The sequence below is a fragment of the Drosophila nasuta genome, chromosome 2L, assembly GCF_023558535.2.
Source record: "Drosophila nasuta strain 15112-1781.00 chromosome 2L, ASM2355853v1, whole genome shotgun sequence".
NCBI lineage: Eukaryota > Metazoa > Arthropoda > Insecta > Diptera > Drosophilidae > Drosophila > Drosophila nasuta.
The window spans coordinates 15,419,238-15,440,029 of NC_083455.1; the positions used below are offsets into that span (position 1 = coordinate 15,419,238).

Here is a 20,792-nt window from a genome sequence, read left to right on the forward strand (position 1 = left end):
CGATGAATTACCCAAATGCAATTAAAAGATGTCATAAGTTTTCTGCTTGGCCGTCACATGCTTCTACTATGTATAAAAACTATATATGGACATATATTTAACTCGACTCAACGTCAAGAATGCTGTCAAGAACGATATGGAATTGCAATTGAGTAACTCGTGCTTATACTCAATCATTGATCCAATTGATATGACTTTAGCTATAGCTTGCTGAAGTGTTGTTATATTTTTGAGCGCTTTACCGCATGGATCTCGTTTAGAGTACGCATCGTGAAACCTTTCTGATAGCGCTAGTCTAACCAACTCACCAACCAACCACAACACGTCTATCAAAGGCGTTATCCGCTTGTTTAGCAACACAATCACATACAGAAATCGCAAAGTGTTGTGTGTCGAGATAAAAACAGCAGGCGCACAGATTATATTATTTCCCTTCGGCTCGGCTGGTGTGTGAATGAGCACCAAGTGTAGATTAATCATCGTTTAATTGGCGAAAGCTACCAGTTCTACGGCCGCTAAGGTGATCGAACAGTGCACAGAGCGCCGTTGGGCTGGCAGGTCGCGAAGAATAGAATAACGGACGGAACAAAGTTTTGGGGGAACAAAATTCAATTCAATTCGATTACGATTGCGATTACGATTACGGTTTTATTGATGTAAGTGCTCTCCACGCGCGACGCACACAAAAAAAAAAATAATAATATATAATGTATGTCCTTGAAATTGTTTAAAGAACTGTGAACAAAAAATGTGCGCTTTAAAATATGAGTCACAAAAAAAAAACTCATGAGAGGAGAAAGAGACAAGTTAACAAACAGTTTTTTATGTGCTATCTTTGGTGGATGGTTGCCCAACTTTATCAGAGCAAAGATGCGGGTTAAATCGAGTAGGGGCGAGGTTATCAATTTCCAAGATAAGAGCAACACGGCAAATAACAAGACACACAAATTAAAGAGATTGTGCTACAGTTTATCCAGAGCATACGAAAATGCCAAAAAAAAAAGATTCCAACAAAAAATACAAACAGCCAGCAAAAGTTCAATAGCAAAAGGCCAAAGAGCAAAGTAACCCCGAAGGCAAACGCAAGTACATAAATTCTCTATACACATAGTGTGCATATGTACACACATATTTAGTTGGCTGTAATAGTCCAATAGGCAATTACATGTAGTCGACAAGTCAAGTCAAGTCGAGTTGAGTTGATGTTTCGGGCACACATTTAGGACTCTCGTAATCTGTCTCATTATGAGCCCGCCCCATGAGGTGCAATTATTCAAAGGCCATATTCAAGACAATTACGTTAATCTTAATAGCGACATGTTTTGCGATAACGTATCTTAATTGATTTTTGATAATTGCCCTCTTCGTTAAAACATCGTTCACATCCACAACCAAATGCAAAACTACTTCACTCTAGCATATATATAAACTGGTTTATATGACTCTTTATGTGTTGTGAATTTGTGACGTCAGAGCACGTGATGGATCATGCGAAACCAATCCCAGTCAACAAACGCACACACACACACAAGCACACCCTTCTGGAGGGGCATATAAATTGTTATACAAATTATTGCATTACCGATAATACTTTTACGGCCAGTGAACGGATTTCTTAATGAGCTAAGCACCACAGCGTGAATTGTTAGTCGGTGCCCCTCCCTGTCTGCCTCCTCCTCCTCATCCACCATCGCCAAGGCATAATTATGGCTTCCATTTACGAGTGCATACAACACACATATCGAATGCCTCGAGGGTGTATCCATATCAATGTATATTGAATAGAAGTCTAGCAACAGCAGCAGGCAGCAGAGGTTATTACGAGAGGTTATTGCATGTCGTATCCGATGTTATTTTCTGCTCTGTAAAACGATTTATGGCCAACTTTAAGGCAAATATTCATGTGCTTTCGATTTACGACATTGCAAAATGTCGGATAAGTTGGTAAATATCGTTGATTTATCAATTGGGCCTAAGGCATAAACCCATAAATTACACTATTCATTTAGTCAATCAACTAAAGGGTTGAGTTCAGTTCAATTCCATGGCATATAATTCAATATATTAATTTAAATCCCAAAAGAAATTACATCAAATATTATTTTAAGCAAAAACTGCGCAAATTTTAAACTCCTTTTAATGCATTGATAATAGCGCTCATAAATTAGCAGATTAAGGCACTCGAGTTATAGCACTATTATTATCATGAAATTTATCCGTCGTTTTCCTGATGTCCTAAATTAGAAACTTTAAGTCTTTGGCAAGTCTGGCTCTGGGCTCTTTAACTGCTTTGGACAAATGCCGATAGCTATCAAAGGCAATTATCAAACCGGGCACAGACAGCCGCTGGCTGCTTATCAACCGCTGAAGCCAAATTGGTTGAATCAATCATGTTTATTGCCAGACATGAGAGCGAGACAAAATCACAGTTAGTCCAGTCCAGTCCACTGGAGTTTCCCTGCCATAAATATCTATAATCTCAAAATACCAAAATGGCTATCAAGCAACGTCATTATTCATGTGTCACAAGACACTTCTACTGCTTGTATCCTGTCGCCATTAAATGTCCCCTTCCCCTCTTGTAAGTGGCGTCTATTTCGTGTCTGTAATGTTGCCCAAAACTTCAATATTTATATTGGACCAACTGATTGCTCAGTAATTGTTAATAATTTCCAAATAATAAACGTGCCCCGGTATTGGCAGATAAGCTGAACAGGTAAAAGCGAAACGCTTTGCTTGCTCATATCACCTCAGACCTCAGCTCAGTATCTAATCTAGTGTTTCGCCTGAAGTACGTACACAAATAGTTAAGTTCCCCGCACTACACCATGAGTGATTGGCGCGGGGGGACGCGGGGGCAAAGTTGATCGGGGACATTGCATTGAAATTGCGGTCATAAACAATGCACGTCAGACATGCTTAGATTCGATCATCATTGTTCAAAACACTCGGGCATATAAAATACCACTAAAGTAATTTCATAATTAAAAGCTTTGTTTGCTTCGAACACAGTTCTGATAGATTGGCTAAAGATAGACACACATAATGGCTAATATAAACGCAATGAGAATTAAACGATTCAATTTATAAATTAATTTCAATTTCGATTTAATGAGCAGCAGATAGAGATCGCTGGCCAAGCCAGAGATAAGATTGCAGGCATGGAAAGAACAACAGTGACATCGTTCGACGATAGTTCGATAAGGATTAAACAGCACTCAAATTTGAACAAATCAACCATTATTTAATGGCAAAATAAATGCCAAAAACATTGTGAATATTAATTTCAAAATTGATAAAAACAAATTGTCTACGTCTGAAGTGGGGCACAATAAAATGACTTGCTTACAATAAATTGTAAAGAAGCAAGATAAGTTTATTTTTGACTTGTGTTAAAAATACAAATTTATGGCGCAATAAGAGTTGACTAATTTTCATGAATTTAATACCCGCACTCAGCAAAATAGTGAAAGGGCATGGGCCTATAAATAACACTTCATGTAATCAGCGACTAATCAGATAGTAATCAGCAACTCATTTCGCATTTAACATTCAAACAGATAACAACAGCGACGACGACGACAACGGCTTCACCATGGGCGATATGTTCCGCAGTGAGCAAATGTCCCTGTGCCAGTTGTTCATACAACCGGACGCAGCGTATGCCACCATTGCCGAACTGGGCGAAAGCGGTTGTGTCCAGTTCCGGGATCTCAACGAGCAAGTCAACGCCTTTCAGCGCAAATATGTGAACGAAGTGCGACGCTGCGATGACATGGAGCGAAGACTGCGCTACGTGGAGAATGAGTTGCGCAAGGATGACATTAAAATGCCCGAACTGCCGCCCGAACAGGAACCACCAGCACCGAATCAACGTGAAATCGTCGACCTGGAGGCGCAACTGGAGAAAACCGACAACGAGTTGCGTGAAATGTCGGCAAACGGCGCCAGTTTGAATGCCAACTTCAGGCACATGCATGAGCTGAAGAGTGTGCTGGAGAACACGCAGGGTTTCTTCTCCGACCACGAGGCCATGAATTTGGATTCCAATCGCATCATCGATCCCAATGATCCCAGTCAAGCTAGTGCCCAGCGTGGTCAGCTCGCCTTTGTGGCCGGTGTCATTAAGTTGGAGCGTTTCTTCAGCTTTGAGCGCATGTTGTGGCGCATCTCGCGTGGCAACATCTTCTTGCGACGCAATGATATTAGCGGATTGGTTGATGACGATGAAACCGGCCGTCCTGTGCTCAAGACTGTGTTCGTAGCCTTCTTCCAGGGCGAACAGCTGAAGCAACGTATTAAGAAAGTCTGCACTGGGTATCACGCCGATGTCTATCCCTGTCCCAGCTCGCACTCGGAGCGTGTCGAGATGATTCGCGATGTCAACACACGTCTGGAGGATCTGAAAATGGTGCTCAATCAAAGTGCCGATCATCGCAGTCGTGTACTCGCCTCGGCGGCCAAGCATTTGGCCAGCTGGACTATAATGGTCAAGAAAATGAAGGCCATCTATCACATACTCAACTATTTCAATCCCGATGTAACCGGCAAGTGTCTAATTGGCGAGGGTTGGGTGCCCAACAAGGATTTGCCAACAGTGCAGCAGGCATTGGTACGTGGCTCCAAGCTCTCGGACAGTAGCATTCCGGCCTTTATGAATGTCATTGCGACTAAGGAGCAACCGCCAACCTATACGAGAACCAACAAGTTTACCAATGGCTTCCAAAACCTGATTGACGCCTATGGCTTGGCCTCGTATCGTGAGGTGAACCCAGGACTATATACTACAATCACGTTTCCATTTCTGTTCGCTGTCATGTTTGGTGATATGGGACATGGACTTATTCTAGTGGCATTCGCTTCGTGGCTCATTATCATGGAGAAGAAATTGGCTGCCAACAAAGAGGAAATCTTCAACATATTCTTCGGTGGTCGCTACATTATTCTACTCATGGGTCTGTTCTCTTTGTACACGGGCTTGATCTACAACGATGTCTTCTCCAAGTCAATGAATATATTCGGCTCCGGTTGGCAGAATACGTACAACACTTCAACGGTCACCGATGAGACCCTCGACTCTTTGACAATGCGGCCAAGAATAAACAACTTTAAGACATATCCACTCGGCATGGATCCCGTTTGGCAGATGGCCGACAACAAAATCATCTTTCTGAACACCTTCAAGATGAAACTGTCGATTATATTTGGTGTAGCTCACATGTTGTTTGGCATTTGCATGTCGGTGGTGAACTTTATCCATTATCGCAAATATGCCAGCATTTTCTTGGAATTCTTGCCACAAGTTGTTTTTCTGCTGCTGCTTTTCGGTTACATGGTCTTTATGATGTTCTACAAATGGGTCGTCTACAATGATGACACCGATCAGCAAGACCTTTCGCCCGGCTGTGCACCGTCTATACTCATTCTGTTCATCAACATGATGCTCTTTGGCCACCAGGAGCCACTCGATGGCTGCAAGGAATACATGTTCGAGGGTCAGGACACCATCCAACAGATCTTTGTGGTCATCGCACTCATCTGCATACCTATAATGCTGGTGGGCAAGCCATTGTACATCATTGCAAAGCGACCCAAACATTTGCCAGCACCAAATCATGCTCCACCTGCACAAGCTGCAGGCGGAGGCGGAGGTGGTCATGGTGGTCATGGCGGTGAGGATGAGACTACAGGCGAGTTGTTCATCCAGCAGGCCATTCACACCATCGAGTATGTGCTGAGCACAGTCTCCCACACAGCATCCTATTTGCGTCTCTGGGCTTTGTCCTTGGCTCATGCGCGTAAGTTTCAAAAATGTCTTGTCATTTTTTGCATAGCCAATTAATATTTGCTACTTTTTGTAGAATTGTCGGAAGTCTTGTGGAGCATGGTCTTCTCTCAAGCCTTCATTATCGAGGGCTACGTGGGCTGCATTGTTGTCTTCATCATCTTTGGAGCCTGGGCTGGCCTCACAGTTGGCATTCTGGTTCTTATTGAGGGTCTTTCGGCCTTTTTGCACACATTGCGCTTGCATTGGTAAGTTTTCAATTTGTCCTCAGTTTCCATCTTTTACTTACTATTTCTTGTTAACAGGGTCGAGTTCATGAGCAAGTTCTATGAGGGCGCTGGTTACGCCTTTGAGCCATTCTCCTTTAAGGCCATACTCGAGGATTCCGGTGAGAACTAGGGCGCAGGACGCACAATCTATCTACGATGAGTTACCAAATCATTTGCAAAAATGTTTGTTGCTTTTCTTTTTGGATAATAAATTCGTTTTTCATATGCATATCTTCTATTTACTTTTGCCCATTTCTGTGCTTGTCAGCCGACAACGACAACGACGACAACGGCAACGACAAATGTTTGTCAGATGCTTTCTGACAGTTTGCTTCGGTCAACCATGTGGCAGTTGCAGATAGTGTGCCACACACACATAGTACACACATGTATCTACGCGAAATACGGCTATCAGAAACAATCACAAAGCAAATTGCTTGGCTTTGGTTCTATTCATATTGCTTCGTCTCTCTACGACACAAAAAAAAACAAGTTTTTTTCTCATTAGAAAAAATGTCATATGATGAAATGATGTTGTCAGTTGCCTGTCCATTGGGAGAGACAAAAATTGTTTGTTTGTGTGCTCACTGTCAATTCAATGTTTTGCAATTTAAATTCTAATACGTCGATCAAAACCAGTTAAGTTAAGAGATTGACAACAGTTCTTGGGGAAATTCTTTAATTTACACGTATTAGCTTATAGTTGAATTACTGATCAACTAAGTAAAGCCAACATAAGATAATTTTTTTAGTATTATTACTTTTTGATAGAAATGGAGAAAAATCATGTACTAAGCTGTAAAGCGAAAATGTGGGGTATTATCATATGTTTCATATGTTGATAGCTCTAAAATATACTGAAAAATTATTGAAATATAATAAACCGAAATGTATGTAAAGTAGTATGTAGACGTGTTGCCAGACCGCAGCAGCAAGGTGGTATTAAAGGCTACGAAAAAGACGGTCACACAGGACGAAGAGGAGAACACGGTCGAGAAAGAACGCGAAGAGAGAAAAGTCGCAAGCAGAACGGTCGTCTGAGATTTAAGTTGAACAATTCGATACATTTAATCTAAAACGTGTATTTTATATTACAAAACTCCCACCCGCGTACCTATATTAAATAAAACTATTAATAATTATAAAACAATATTACATCATTTTTACATTTGGGGGCTCAACCGGTCCGGTGTGCGTGAGTGTAATAAAAATCGGTGACTTGAAAACAGATTGGAAAAGTTGTCTACGTTGAAAAAGCTGATTATTGGCAATTTGGAGTAAAAGTTGTAAAGTTGTAAAGTTGTGAAGTTGTGAGACTAAGAAATTACAATAATCAGCCCAAAGTTGAAATAGAACAGTGAAAAACAATTTAGTGTTCAAGGTCAAACGATCGCGTCGGTGTATATGCAGAACATTAAAGTCTCGATTGCGTGCAGTGGTGAAATAGCGACAGAGACGGCGTACCAAAGCGTATAGAGAGAAGAAAAAGCCGTTACAATTGTGTGTATTCGTCTGTCAGTTGGTGTTTGGTGTGTATTGCAGAAGAATACGAAACACAAGCATACACAAGATAAAGAAAAGGAAAGAACACAATTTTAAGTATTAAAAAAAAGAGAAGATGGAAGGGGATCATGAAATAACAACAAATTCACAAGGAAGTTTGGATTTTCATATGGCGTTGCAAGGTGACATAAACGTTTCTACCAAGTTGGAGCAGCTAATCCAACTAATGGCGCTGAAAGTGGAAGTAGATGAGCAAAGGGAGAATCGCGTCAGGATTGCGGCCAATGGTTTTGAGAAAATTATCAACGAATTTGACGGTACAACGGTGCCAGTGCTGAAATGGTTTGAAAATTTCGAATGCAATGCCGATGCATATGAACTGTCGGAAAAACAAAAATATGTCCAAGCTAGGGCTAAGATGACTGGTGCGGCTAAATTGTATTTGGAATCGGAATCGGTGTGTGACTTTAAAAACTTGAAAGAGAAGCTAATTGAAGAGTTCAAGTGCACTTGGAACAGTGCCGATATTCATCAATTGTTGCGCGATCGTAAAAGAAAAAATCTGAATCGTTCCATGAATATATTCTCCAAATGAAAAAGCTGGCAAGTACAGGCGATGTCGAAGAGGCAGCAGTGATACGTCATATTGTCAATGGCCTACAGATAAAAAGCGAGTACAAATGTGCTATGTACCGGTGCATGACATATAAGGCACTTAAGGCAGAGTACGAAATCTATGAACTGACACAAGAACCTGAAAAGAAAAGTAACGAGAAGAAGAACAGTGACTCAAGTACAGTGGGCTATACTAGCAAAGATGCGGCAAACAAATCACGTAAAGAACATTGTTATAATTGCGGTTCACCAGATCACAAACGAAACGAATGCAAAGCCGAAGTTAAGTGTTTCCGTTGCAATGAGAACGGGCATATATCCCGCAATTGTACTCAAGGTAACAACAAAGTACACATTGTTGCAGATCAGCGTCGTCTAAAAGCAATCCTTATAAATGATGTGCGTGTTGACTGTCTGGTTGACACTGGCTCTGACGTCACTATTGTAAATGAAAATGTGATGGAAAAGATGAACAATGTTGACATGTTTAAAAGTGCATCTACCTTGCGTGGCTTAGGCAATAAGTGCACGACACCAATAGGCTTTTCAATGCGCGTGTAAAGATCGACCAGTTGCACACAGAGCACAAATTCTTGGTGGTGCCAAATAGTGCGATGGAGTATAGTGCGCTGTTGGGATATGACTTTATCAAGAAATTCAAGCTCTCAGCTGATGCCAATGGATTCATATTCGAAAGCCTTGATTCTGAGCAGAAGTGCTTAATGGAATATTCAGGTGATGTTCTCAGCGTATTCGAGGAGCACAATGACATTGCGGTAGCGCCTCAATACAAAGAAAAGGTAATGGAATTAATCGATACAAGTTTTCAAAGAGTTGGCGCACGAAAGCAGTGCCCAATCGAGTTGAGCATCACGCCAGATGGAGTTATAAAACCATTTCGTCAGTCGCCAAGTCGCTTATCCGCAGGTGAAGCAGAAGCAGTTAAGAATCAAGTAAGCGAATGGCTGGAAAAAGGTATTGTGCGTGAATCGTCTTCACACGTAGCTAGTAGAATCGTCGTTGTTAAAAAAAAAGATCAAACGCTAAGGGTCTGCGTCGATTATCGCAAATTGAACAGTATGGTGTTGCAAGATCAATTCCCGGTGCCACTTATTGAAGACGTTCTAGAAAAGCTGCAAGCCGCTAAGTATTTCACAATCATGGATCTGGAAAATGGGTTTTCCACGTGCCAGTTGAAGAGGCCAGCAAACCGTTCACCGCTTTTGTAACACGAGAAGGCTTATTTGAATTTAATAAAGCGCCATTCGGGTTCAGGAACTCACCAGCAGCCTTTATACGGTTCGTGAACCATATATTTCAAAAACTTATAAACGAAGACGTGATGCAGTTATATATGGACGACATTGTCGTATATTCCGAAACCGTGAACGAATGTATGGAAAAAACGAAAAGAGTACTGGAAACAGCAGCCGAGTTCGACTTAAAAATAAAATGGAAGAAATGCAGTTTCCTGGAGCAGCGCATATGTTTTTTGGGGCATATGGTAGAAAATGGAAGGATCTGGCCTGGATCCGAGAAGACAACAGCTGTTAGACATTTCGCAACTCCCAAAACATCAAACATATTCAGTCGTTTCTTGGCCTGACAGGTTTTTTCAGAAAGTTTATTCCCCGATACGCTGAAGTCGCTCGACCACTAACCAACTTATTGAAGAAAGACGCCGAGTTTAAGATTGGTCCTGCACAGATGGAGTCAATAAAATCGTTAAAAATGCTGTTAACTTGTGAACCGATCTTGCACATATACGCCAGAGATGCTGCTACTGAGTTACATACTGACGCATCCAAAGAAGGGTTCGGAGCAATGCTGATGCAGTGGTTCGATGGAAAGCTTCATCCTGTCCACTTCTGGAGCAAAAGGCGTCCGAAGCTGAATCTAAGAAGCATAGCTACTGTTTGGAAATTAAAGCCGCATATTTAGCATTAAAGAAATTCCGTCATTATCTGCTAGGAATCCGATTCAAGCTAGTAACCGACTGTGCAGCTTTTAAACAAGCAACGACCAAAGAAGATGTTCCAAGAGATGTGCAGCAATGGGTGCTTTACATACAAGGCTTTACTCCCGATATAGAACACCGTGCTGGAGAAAAGATGAAACACGTAGATCATCTAAGTCGCTACCCACAGAATGTCCTTATGGTGTCAACGGAACTTAATGCTCGCTTGGTGAAGGCTCAGCAAGAGGATGAACATGTTAAGGCAGTAGTTCAAAGCCTTCAAGCAGGTCCGTACGAAGACTACAAGATGAAAGGAGGTATACTCTTTAAACAAGTCGCGGGAAACGAGCTTTTGGTGGTCCCAAAGATGATGGAGCGTGAGGTGATAGCCAACGCCCACGAAGATGGCCATTTTGCTGTACAAAAGACAATGCATAGCATTAAGCAGCAGTATTTTATACCACACTTGGAGGGTAAGGTGTCAAAATACATTTCTAATTGTATCCGTTGTATCATCCATAGCAAGAAGTTAGGCAAGCAAGAGGGTTTTTTGCACTGTATTGACAAGGGAGATGTACCTCTTCATACTTTGCATATCGACCATCTAGGCCCCATGGATGCGACTTCAAAGGCCTACAAGTATATACTGGCAGTAGTCGATGCATTCTCCAAGTTCGTATGGCTTTTCCCAGTTAAGTCAACAGGATACGAAGAAGTTGTCAAGAAGCTAACCGAATGGGCAAGCATTTTCGGTTTCCCAATGCGCATCGTTAGCGACAGAGGTGTCGCTTTCACGTCAAATGGATTTGCGGAGTTTGCAAGTGCTAATATGGTGGAGCACGTTTGGTCAACGACAGGAGTGGCTAGAGGCAATGGTCAAATCGAGAGGGTCAATCGCACCATTCTTTCGATTATCGCAAAAGTTTCTGCAGAAGAGCCGTCCAAATGGTTTAAACACGTATCCAGTGTGCAAAGGGCTATAAATTCGCACGTGAATTCGTCTACACACGCATCCCCATTTGAGATAATGTTTGGTACTAAGATTCGTAATAAGGTCGACGATAAATTACTGGAGCTGCTGAATCGAGAGTTAGTCGAACAATTTAACGAAGAACGTCAATATCTGCGTGCCGAAGCCAAACGCAACATTGAGAAAGCTCAAGCAAGTTACAAGGCCAACTACGATAAGAAACGTCGTTCGGAAAGTATTTACAAGCTTGGTGACCTCGTTGCCATCAAAAGAACACAATTCGTAGCAGGGCGTAAATTGGCGAGCGAATTCCTGGGTCCATACAAGATCGTTAATGTGAAACGCAACGGTCGATATGATGTAAAGAAAGCAGCAACTAACGTCGAAGAACCAAACATCACAACGACAAGCTGCGACAACATGAAGCTGTGGAAGTTCGTGGCAGAGAACGAAGAGCTGTTATCATCCGAGACGGATGATGAGGATCAGGAGGGCCGAGTGTAAAGTAGTATGTAGACGTGTTGCCAGACCGCAGCAGCAAGGTGGTATTAAAGGCTACGAAAAAGACGGTCACACAGGACGAAGAGGAGAACACGGTCGAGAAAGAACGCGAAGAGAGAAAAGTCGCAAGCAGAACGGTCGTCTGAGATTTAAGTTGAACAATTCGATACATTTAATCTAAAACGTGTATTTTATATTACAAAACTCCCACCCGCGTACCTATATTAAATAAAACTATTAATAATTATAAAACAATATTACATCATTTTTACATGTATATTTGGTATATTGATAAAAGAAGGAATCTCAATTATACTATAGATCTTTCCACAATAATCTCTAAGATATACCGAAAAATACTGAAATATACCGAAATGTTCATTTGGTATTTTGATAAAACAAGTGCTGTCAATTAAATTATAGCTCTATCTCTCATCAACCGAAAAAATACAAAAATATACTGGATATATACTTAGTATATTGATAAAACAAGGAATCTCAATTATATTATAGATCTATCCACAATAATCTCTAAGATATACCGAAAAATACTGAAATATACCGAAATGTACATTTGGTATATTGATAAAACAGGTGCTGTCAATTAAATTATAGCTATAACTCTCACAATCTCTAAGGTATACCAAAAAGTACTTAAATATACCGAAATGTATATTTGGTATATTAATTAAGCAAGCGCAGTCATTAATTTTATAGCTTTATCTTTCTACTATATTCTTTTAATCTGTTTATTCGAGCAGACTGGCAAAAAAAAGTTATAATACTCTTATATCCAATGGGTAGCGGATATAAATATATAATTTATATAATACTGTAATAAAAAAGCGCTAAGCGCAGAAAGTACATTTGAAATATACATTTAAAATACAAAAACAAAAATAGGGCAACGAAATTAAAAAGCTTTGTCACAATTTATGCAATTTGCTGGACAACCGCTTGGAGCTCTCTTTGTCCTGTCCAACAATCTCTTTCGCGCTGTCTGTGTGTGTGCGTGTGTGTATGTGTGTCTGGCTGTCTGCCAACCACAGAACTCCAGCAATTATACTAATCTACATTTTCACTTTATCTAAATTAAATCCACATGTGAGCACACGCAACTGACCGTCAGCGGGTCGCGCTTTGGGCCACGTTAAACTGTATCTTTGTGTGCTGGACAAGCGGAAAAACGTGGAAGTGTGGATACAAATGCGTTTTTCGACCGAAATGAACAGCTAAGGTGCGTAACAAAACACTTGAGCGTGTTACATAATTAACAAGAGCCAGGCAAAATAAATGTTAACTGCGACAACAACAACAACCAAGAGCGAAAGAACGTGAAAATAAGGCGAGAGACAAACTATAAAATAAAACAAAGTAAAATAATACTCGCAACACAAAACATGGTCAAATGTGCGTATCAACACACACTTGAGAGCATAAAAGCGTTTTTATGGCACTCGCACATTCGAGATACCTGAACCTGCTCCTGGAGTCCAGTTCAGAGCACTATATAGTCTGGGTCTGGGTCGGGAACTCTGAATAATAGTCCGCGTGTCACACTGTCCTTTTCCGGTAATAATTTCACATTTTGCGTGACCCCCTCGCCCTGTGTGTGTGTGTGACTGTGCGGAAACATAACACGTTCATTCTCTGCCCGCCTGGCTAAATTAGCTGTGATGACAAGTCGTGCTCTCTCTCTCTCTCACCAACAATTCTCCACACTGGCGGCTCAGCTTCACAGCGGCTTAAGACAAAAGCAACAACGACGCGACTCCTTTCGGCCACGTTATCATTTATAATGAGTTAATTACATTTAATGCGCATGTACAACGGCCTGTTGAACATGGCGCACAATTAAATGTGACCCTGGCACGCAGCACCGCACACAGCACACAACACAATAAGAACAACAACAACAACTAGTACAACAATAATTGGCAATGCGGTCAGCTGGGTGACAGCGTCGCATACAAGTCTAAGTACCTCTGCTCTGGTTGTACTATGTGCCGAGATCTCAGTGCGAATTAAAGCTGTCGACGCATTAAATTGCCGCCTTGAGGTTTATTAGCTGCCAACTGCCAGTTGCCCATTGCCGACAGCCAACTTCTGACTGCCAACCAACCAGTAACTGCTGCTAACAGCTAACGGGCGACATCTTCAAGCAAATTCTGCTAATATGAAAATATTTTGATTTGCTCGAAGAAGCACAGCTTTAAGTAAATTAATTTAAGCGGTATCAAAGCTAAGCTATTATGAAAAAGAAGTCGAAATACAAATTAATAGCTAGAATAGACAAAAAAGTTTAAATTGATTGTAAAAATATGATGTGAAAAGTTTTCAACGTTAGTAAAACCTGCCTACAAAATAATATTGTCTTAAACTTTTATAGGAATAATTAAAATCACTCTGTGTAATATCTTTATTTAGAATTTATTTATTATTTACCTTCAATCCTTGCCTATAAAAATAACTGCAAAAATTCTTTAATTATTCGATATAAGTTATCAACTAACTCATACTTGTGAAGATTATTTTCTTACAAAAATGTACAAAAAAGGAAATCTACAATTACAAGAAAAATAAACCTTTTGTTGTCTTCTTATTTTCATTATTTAGGTTTACTCAAATTTTATGATTTTCCAGAATTTATTTTTAAAAGAAATGTGATTGCCTTTACGTTACGTATACGTAACATAACTAACAAAATTTCTTGGAAAACATTTAATCCATGCTGTATTGCAACTCAATCACAATGACATTTTTCTTTTGGCTCCTGGCCATTGCATTGACAAGCATGTTAAGATCGCATTTATTGTTGGTACTATATGGTTTTCTTTGTTGGTTTGTTTTTTATTTTTATTTTTTTTTTATTATTAAATTGTTCTTTGTACCTCATGGCTTGGCCTAAATTTTATGTTCTGCCACTGACAGCTGCACAATTTGAGCGCAATTCTTGTTCATTTATTTGACCATTTGCTGTTGGCGCTTTTTTTGTGTGCAGTCGAGATGTTTGTTTGTGTTTGAGGCTGTTTGTTGTTATGCCAAAAATGGAACACACAAAGCCATTGCTATGCAACATTTGTGCTGCATTGTCACAGCGAATGAAAAAGCACAAATAAAATTGCTATGCAATTGAACTTTCGAACAAAGGCGTGTGCGTAGGTGTACTCGAATGTTTTGTTTATTTTACACATTTTTTATTGTTCGTGTTTTTTTTTTTTTATTGCTGGCCAAAGGCGAGTTTTGTTGTTTTCGTTGCCTGTCATGTTATATGGTCAATTGTTTATCGTTAACACGCTGTGATCGTTGAAGTGCGCACGTCTACAATTTGATATTCCAGTTTACGTTTTGTTTGTTCTACTTCGCTAAAGTCTCAAGCACTTTAAGCTGTCAACATCAATCCAGTCTGACTAATTGAGACCAGAGAGAAACCCTCTTCTCCTAATGTCCGCAGCTTGCATTTTCAATGACTAATTAGAGTTCAAGGATTTTGCAGTTTATTTGTGGTTTTGTTTTCGCTTTCACTGCTAATGCAGTTGGTTTGACACTTGGCACTTAAAGCTAACACTATATAGCTACGTTACGTTATTTATGCCGAGACAAAGACCAGAGACAGACAATGCCAAGACTGCTGACCGACTTCATCAGCAAAAGGAGCCGCCTGGGGCGAAAATTTCAATGCGTTTGAAGCATTAAATAAATGTCCACTAAAAATGTCTGTGTGCCAGTTGTTGTTCCTGTTGTTGTTGTTGCTACTGCTGTCGTTGTTGCCATTGTCGTTGTCCAAGCGTGTGCCTTGTGGGCGTTGTGCAGCCAACCAAAGCACAAAAGGCGCATTTTATAGCACAAGCAAAGAGATCATTCTCTCTCTCTCTGCTCTCATTTCTGCATCTGTCTCGTTCGTGTGCCTATTCTCTCAATCATACTACACTTACTATTGCTCTCTCTCTCACACTCTCAGCTTAAGTCTGTCTCAAGGACGTGTTCGTGGCTGACTGCCTGACTGGCCGAAAATCGCTGCAAGTGCTTTTAAGTCGTTGTCAAATGCAAAAAGCACAATAATTCAAATTTATGACGCGCAATTGTGTTCATCTACACGCACAGCCCACTTTCAAAGATATCTTCAGCCTCCTACTTTTTATTTTTATTCTCTGTGTGTGTGAGAGTGGCAAAGTGTGGGATGTCCTTTGAATTTGGGCATAAATAAAGTAAAGTTCCCTGCAGGCTGCTCGTCATGAAGTATGTAAATTTACTGCCCACGAATGAGAACTGACAAAGAAAGTGCCATAAAATTGTTATAATTTGTGGTTTTCACTGAACAATTATATTCTATGAGTGCTGTAGTTAGCATCTCCATAGAGGTGTGTCAAGGTTCCTTCTCTTCACCTTCTCCTCCCTCCCTATGACTTGCTCCACTTTGTAAATTATCTGCATTTGATTTAGAAGCTTTTGCACCAAAACCACCGAAAAGTGTCGTAAAATTATGGCGAATTACATTGAAATTTTCTTGTACTCTCAAATTTTCATGTGGATTAACCTACTTTTGTAAGCGTTAGTAAAAAATTACGCAAAAAAAGTTCATGGCACAATGGCATACTTTTCAACAAAATAATTTGTGTAATGATGTCACAGTTGACAAAATACTTTAAATTGTGCAGAAATTTGTAAAGCAAAAGTTAAACGCACAATTTAAAGACTCAATATATTTCTATTTTCTAAATTAAATTTGCTGCCATTACCAGAGCATATTAAAAAGTAGAGAGCAAAACATATATCGTAACAACACAAAAAAAAAGTATTGCACGTTAAACTACGCTTCATTGGCTTTTAAATGAATTATAAACTAAATTCTAATTGTAATTATTTAATTCGATTTTTACCTTTAAAAATAACACTGTAACGTTTTGTGAAAGTCACGTGCTTAAAAGCAATCAAGTTTAATCGAGCTTTTTTAGAAATTGTTTGGCAATTTCACAAATATTTTTCTTAAATTTATTTGAAAAAAAAAAACATTGAATAAATATGTTTATAAAAAATATTGTGCCATTAATAGCCGCACGACTGCATATGCCAGGTAAACAAATATGCGAATCTATAGAATAGTAGATGTGAGTGTTAGTTGCTGGACAGACATCGGACCACAGTCTGGCCGTAGCAACAATTAAAAAGTAATATAAATTCGCTAACCTATTATTTAGAGCGGCGTTCGCGTTGTGTTTGCGGATTTATAAACAAATCCCCAATGCAAATCATCGATATGCCGCCGCAATAACAAAACCAATTTGATTTATGTTTATGCATTTGCCGCTAAAAACAAAATCCAGCCAGAATGTTAGTATATAAAAAAATGCGCGCACATTTAAATGACCAAAAATAAAATGCAAATAATTGCGATGAGCAAATAAATTACAACAAGAACAACGACAGCAACAACCATAAAAAATGCAGACATGAACGGGAGACACATTGATTAATACGAGGCCAAATGCATTAGAGCAACGCCCATAATTTATGAGCCAACTACGTTCTTGTATAACTGTAGTTTATGTGTGTGTGTGTGTTTGAAGGTTTGTTTGTTGTTCAATGTATTTTTCTGGCATATTTTCGTGCTGATCGTTTGGATGTTTGCACATTTGTGCCAATGTGTCGCGGCACCATGCGGCGTATGCGCAATGTTTTCGCATTTTCGCATTTTTTTTGTTCTTGCAAATTTTTATTTTTTTAATGCAACGCAAACTTGACCAAAAATGTCAGCTGTGCAAACAAGGCTAAACCTGCCACGAGGCCAAACAAAAACACACAGAAACGACCGCGCCCCGTTTTCTTCTGCAGCTTTTTCTCTTGTTATTGTTGTTTTGGATGTGGGATACAAGCTCAAAATGTTGCCACAGTTCGTTTGAATTTCCATTTAGCATTGCGCGTATATTTTCCCCCGGAAAAAGACGCAGTTTCACCTGACCAGCTGACCGTTTGACTGCTTGACAGTCGTCGTCTCTACTATTCCCCGTCTCCCCTGTCAGTGTCAACGCATAGAAAATATTGAAAAAAAAAAAAACGTCAGCCAGATGGCAAAAGGTTTGGAAAACGCGTTCAATTTTACCAGATAGCTAGCAGCAAAAAGCAATAAACACAAAACGCAACCAATTGAGTTCGAATGCAAATATTTGGCAACTGGAAACCTGGCAACCTGGCTGGCAGAGTGAGAGTAGACAACACAACAGAAAACTGGGCATCATCTACGTACAACAGAAACAACCACAACACAAAAATGTTCGAGAAGCCTACAGCTCGAAATTGAAATTGAAAAGAATTTCGCGCCATTTAACAAGTTTGCAGGTTGCAAACCAGCGAACCACGCACACATAGACAGCGCCCAAAAGCGTTTCGAGTGCTTCTTCTCCTGCTCTCCTGCTTCTTCTGCTCTGCTCAGTTTGCCCTTCTCTCCACCCTTTGTTGGCCAGCTTCTACTGTTTGTGTTTGTGCTCGTATTTGTGTTTCTGTTTGCCGGGGTCCAGTCAAAGTAACAGCTGCAACTTCTCTCTTTGTGTGCCTATGTGTGTGTAGATTCATTGTGTTACAGTGTTCGCAAACTAATCGCAAATGTGTTGCAAGTGCAGCATCATAACCGGCAGCTGCAACAAGTTTGCCTGGTTCAGGAATACCTTTGAAAAACAACATTCATAAGAACAACATTAAATAATATTGTGGTTTCTTTTGATTTGAAATATTATTTCAAAAGGTTGATATTTTTATACCCGATATCCATAAGGTAATCTTACTCTATTTAATTTTATTTTCATATTTTTCTCAATTATAGCCTTTGGTATATTTCTAGTAGTATTTTTGTGATAAATTAATTTTGTATATTTTAAAATGAATTCCCCACTCTTTCTTTTATTCGAAAACTGGCTACCGATAGGACACAGAGGGAGTGATCTTCTTCTTTGATTGGCAATCTAATATATTTCGTACTATTGCATATTTGGAATATAATACTATAGCTATATACAAAATATACCCTTCGGTGTATTTTAGCTGCAAGTTTATTTTTATCGAAAAACAAATAATTGCTTGCTATCAAACTTATGAATCGATAAATTTGTTGAATACAAAATTCATTTTAACAAATTCAAACTGCGAATACTGAAGAGTCTAAACTGACAACATTTAGCATCAATAGCCGCACATTCTGCTTATATCAAGGCAAAGTTTCTTATCGTCTGCCCCAGCAGCAACTTCAATGACAAATTGTGAATGGCAGTGGGAAGCGAGAATGAGCCACAAGAAGGAAAAAGTTACCACACACACATTTGGCCTTATTCCTCAGTGCCTTGACACTTCTTCGACTTCTTCTTCTTTCACTCCTCGGGCATGTCGTCGTTGTTGTTGTCGTTGTACTTTGGTACTTCCCCATCGTTGTCACAACTTGCCACTTTGCACGTAAATTTTTGTCGTCTTCGCCCTTGCCACTTGCATTGATAAGAAAATTCATAAAATACTTGGAATTAGAATAAGAAGGGCGTAAGCATCGCAAGAAAAAAAAAATAACCAAAAAAATGCGAACTGAAAGAAATCCAATCGGATTCAAGTCGAGTGTGTCAGCAGCCGTGAAAGTGGCATTTAAGCTCGGCAAAAACTTTCCAAACTTGCTAATCTAATGAACAATTGTGAATGCCGCACCTTTAACACTTTTTGGGTGGAGGAGTTTGGCTGCTGCTGCTGTGTGTCCTGTGTGTCCTGGGGCCAACTGCAATTGGCAGCTCTCAACTTTTGACTCTCTCACACAAATGTACGAAAATTAAAATTCAGGCCAACGAAAAAAAAAAGAGGAGTCAGCTGCTGGCTGTGTCAAAAGGAAAATTTTTAATCGAATTTGCCGTCATCACATGGCGCGCGTATGCGTAATGTGCATTAAGGATACCAAGAAGAAGAATTTAATGCAATTTCAGCTTAAATTGCAAGCAAAAGTTTACAGACGCCCGTCATCGTTGTCAACAGGAGCCAAGCAAAGTCAAACAAGCCAGCCAGAAACAGCCAACAGTCAACTTAATTGTCATAATTTGTGTTTACAAACTTGACGAATTTACTCACATGCACAGGGACACTTACTTATATGGAAAAAGAAAGAAAAAAAAGCGGACAAGGCCCACAAAGAAACTAACCGTTTGCATGGAAAATGGGTCGAGCTACATGGCATATGTGGCCAGCCAGTTAGCCATTTGGCCAGTTGCTCTTCTGGTCTTCTGAATCTGGTCTTTGGCTGAGCATTGGACAAGCAAAACTTTTCCATACAAAACTAACAAACAAAAGGCCAAAGTAAATAAAAGTAGCGTAAAGCAGAGAAAAACACAAAAGGAATGCGGCTACGAAAAATTTGTTCTGTTGCCAGCGAAAGCCGAGTAACAAAAACATGAGCAAATACTTGGCAAATACCCTGTAAGTAGAGAACAATTTGATGCAATCATTTCACTAAGAAATATCTCAGATTTGAAATTCCATTGAAGTAGAGAAAGCTCACTTCAAACTCAAATTGTATTCACTTGATATACCCTGTTGTTATGCAAGTGAGGAGTATGCAAAAATTATCACACTCTATTGTTAAATGCCCGGTGGCATGAGAATGGAAAAAAAAAACCAAGACAGCAAACTAAAATTGGATACTTAGAGGAACGAGGACAACGACGTCGGCAAAAGACAAATAAAGGCTAAGCAAATAAAATCTAATAAAATAGAGGAGGACACAAGAAACCAAGAGGAAAGCCGAGCGAGAATGAGCTAAATGTTGTTGTCGAGGCAAGAGCGAGGCAATCAACCAGCTCTAGATGAAGGATAACAAATGAAATAAAGTACTAGAAGTATGTTTCATTAGCGCAAGCGACAGCGACAAACCAGACAACAAACAACAGAAGGCACACACAACGGCAAAACGACTGAAGATTGTGAGCAGACAGACATACAGACAGACAATCGACTGTCAATGACACTGCCATTGAGATACCAAAAATTTACTACTCCACTTTCAACATACTCCTCCAACTTTGTCGATGACCAAAAGGAAGTTACAAACTTTGTCTCGCACACTCTTTTCCTTAAGCTTCTAACATTAGTTAAAGTTTATTTGGCAAGAGTACGAATTAAAGTTGAAAAAGCACTCTCCTTAAAAGTGTTGAGCTAACAAAAACACTTCAATTA

At 39.8% G+C, this 20,792-nt stretch overlaps 1 protein-coding gene across 1 annotated transcript; it reads left to right on the forward strand.

Annotated features, from left to right (window-relative positions):
• The first annotated feature begins 523 nt into the window (after positions 1 to 523).
• Positions 524 to 6,283, forward strand: LOC132790890 (V-type proton ATPase 116 kDa subunit a 1). The gene is made up of 4 exons (XM_060799641.1): positions 524 to 656; positions 3,561 to 5,798; positions 5,862 to 6,033; positions 6,091 to 6,283. The coding sequence occupies exons 2-4, from the start codon at positions 3,596 to 3,598 to the stop codon at positions 6,182 to 6,184; spliced, it is 2,469 nt and encodes an 822-aa protein (XP_060655624.1). The 5' UTR covers positions 524 to 656; positions 3,561 to 3,595; the 3' UTR covers positions 6,185 to 6,283.
• Positions 6,284 to 20,792: the final 14,509 nt, after the last annotated feature.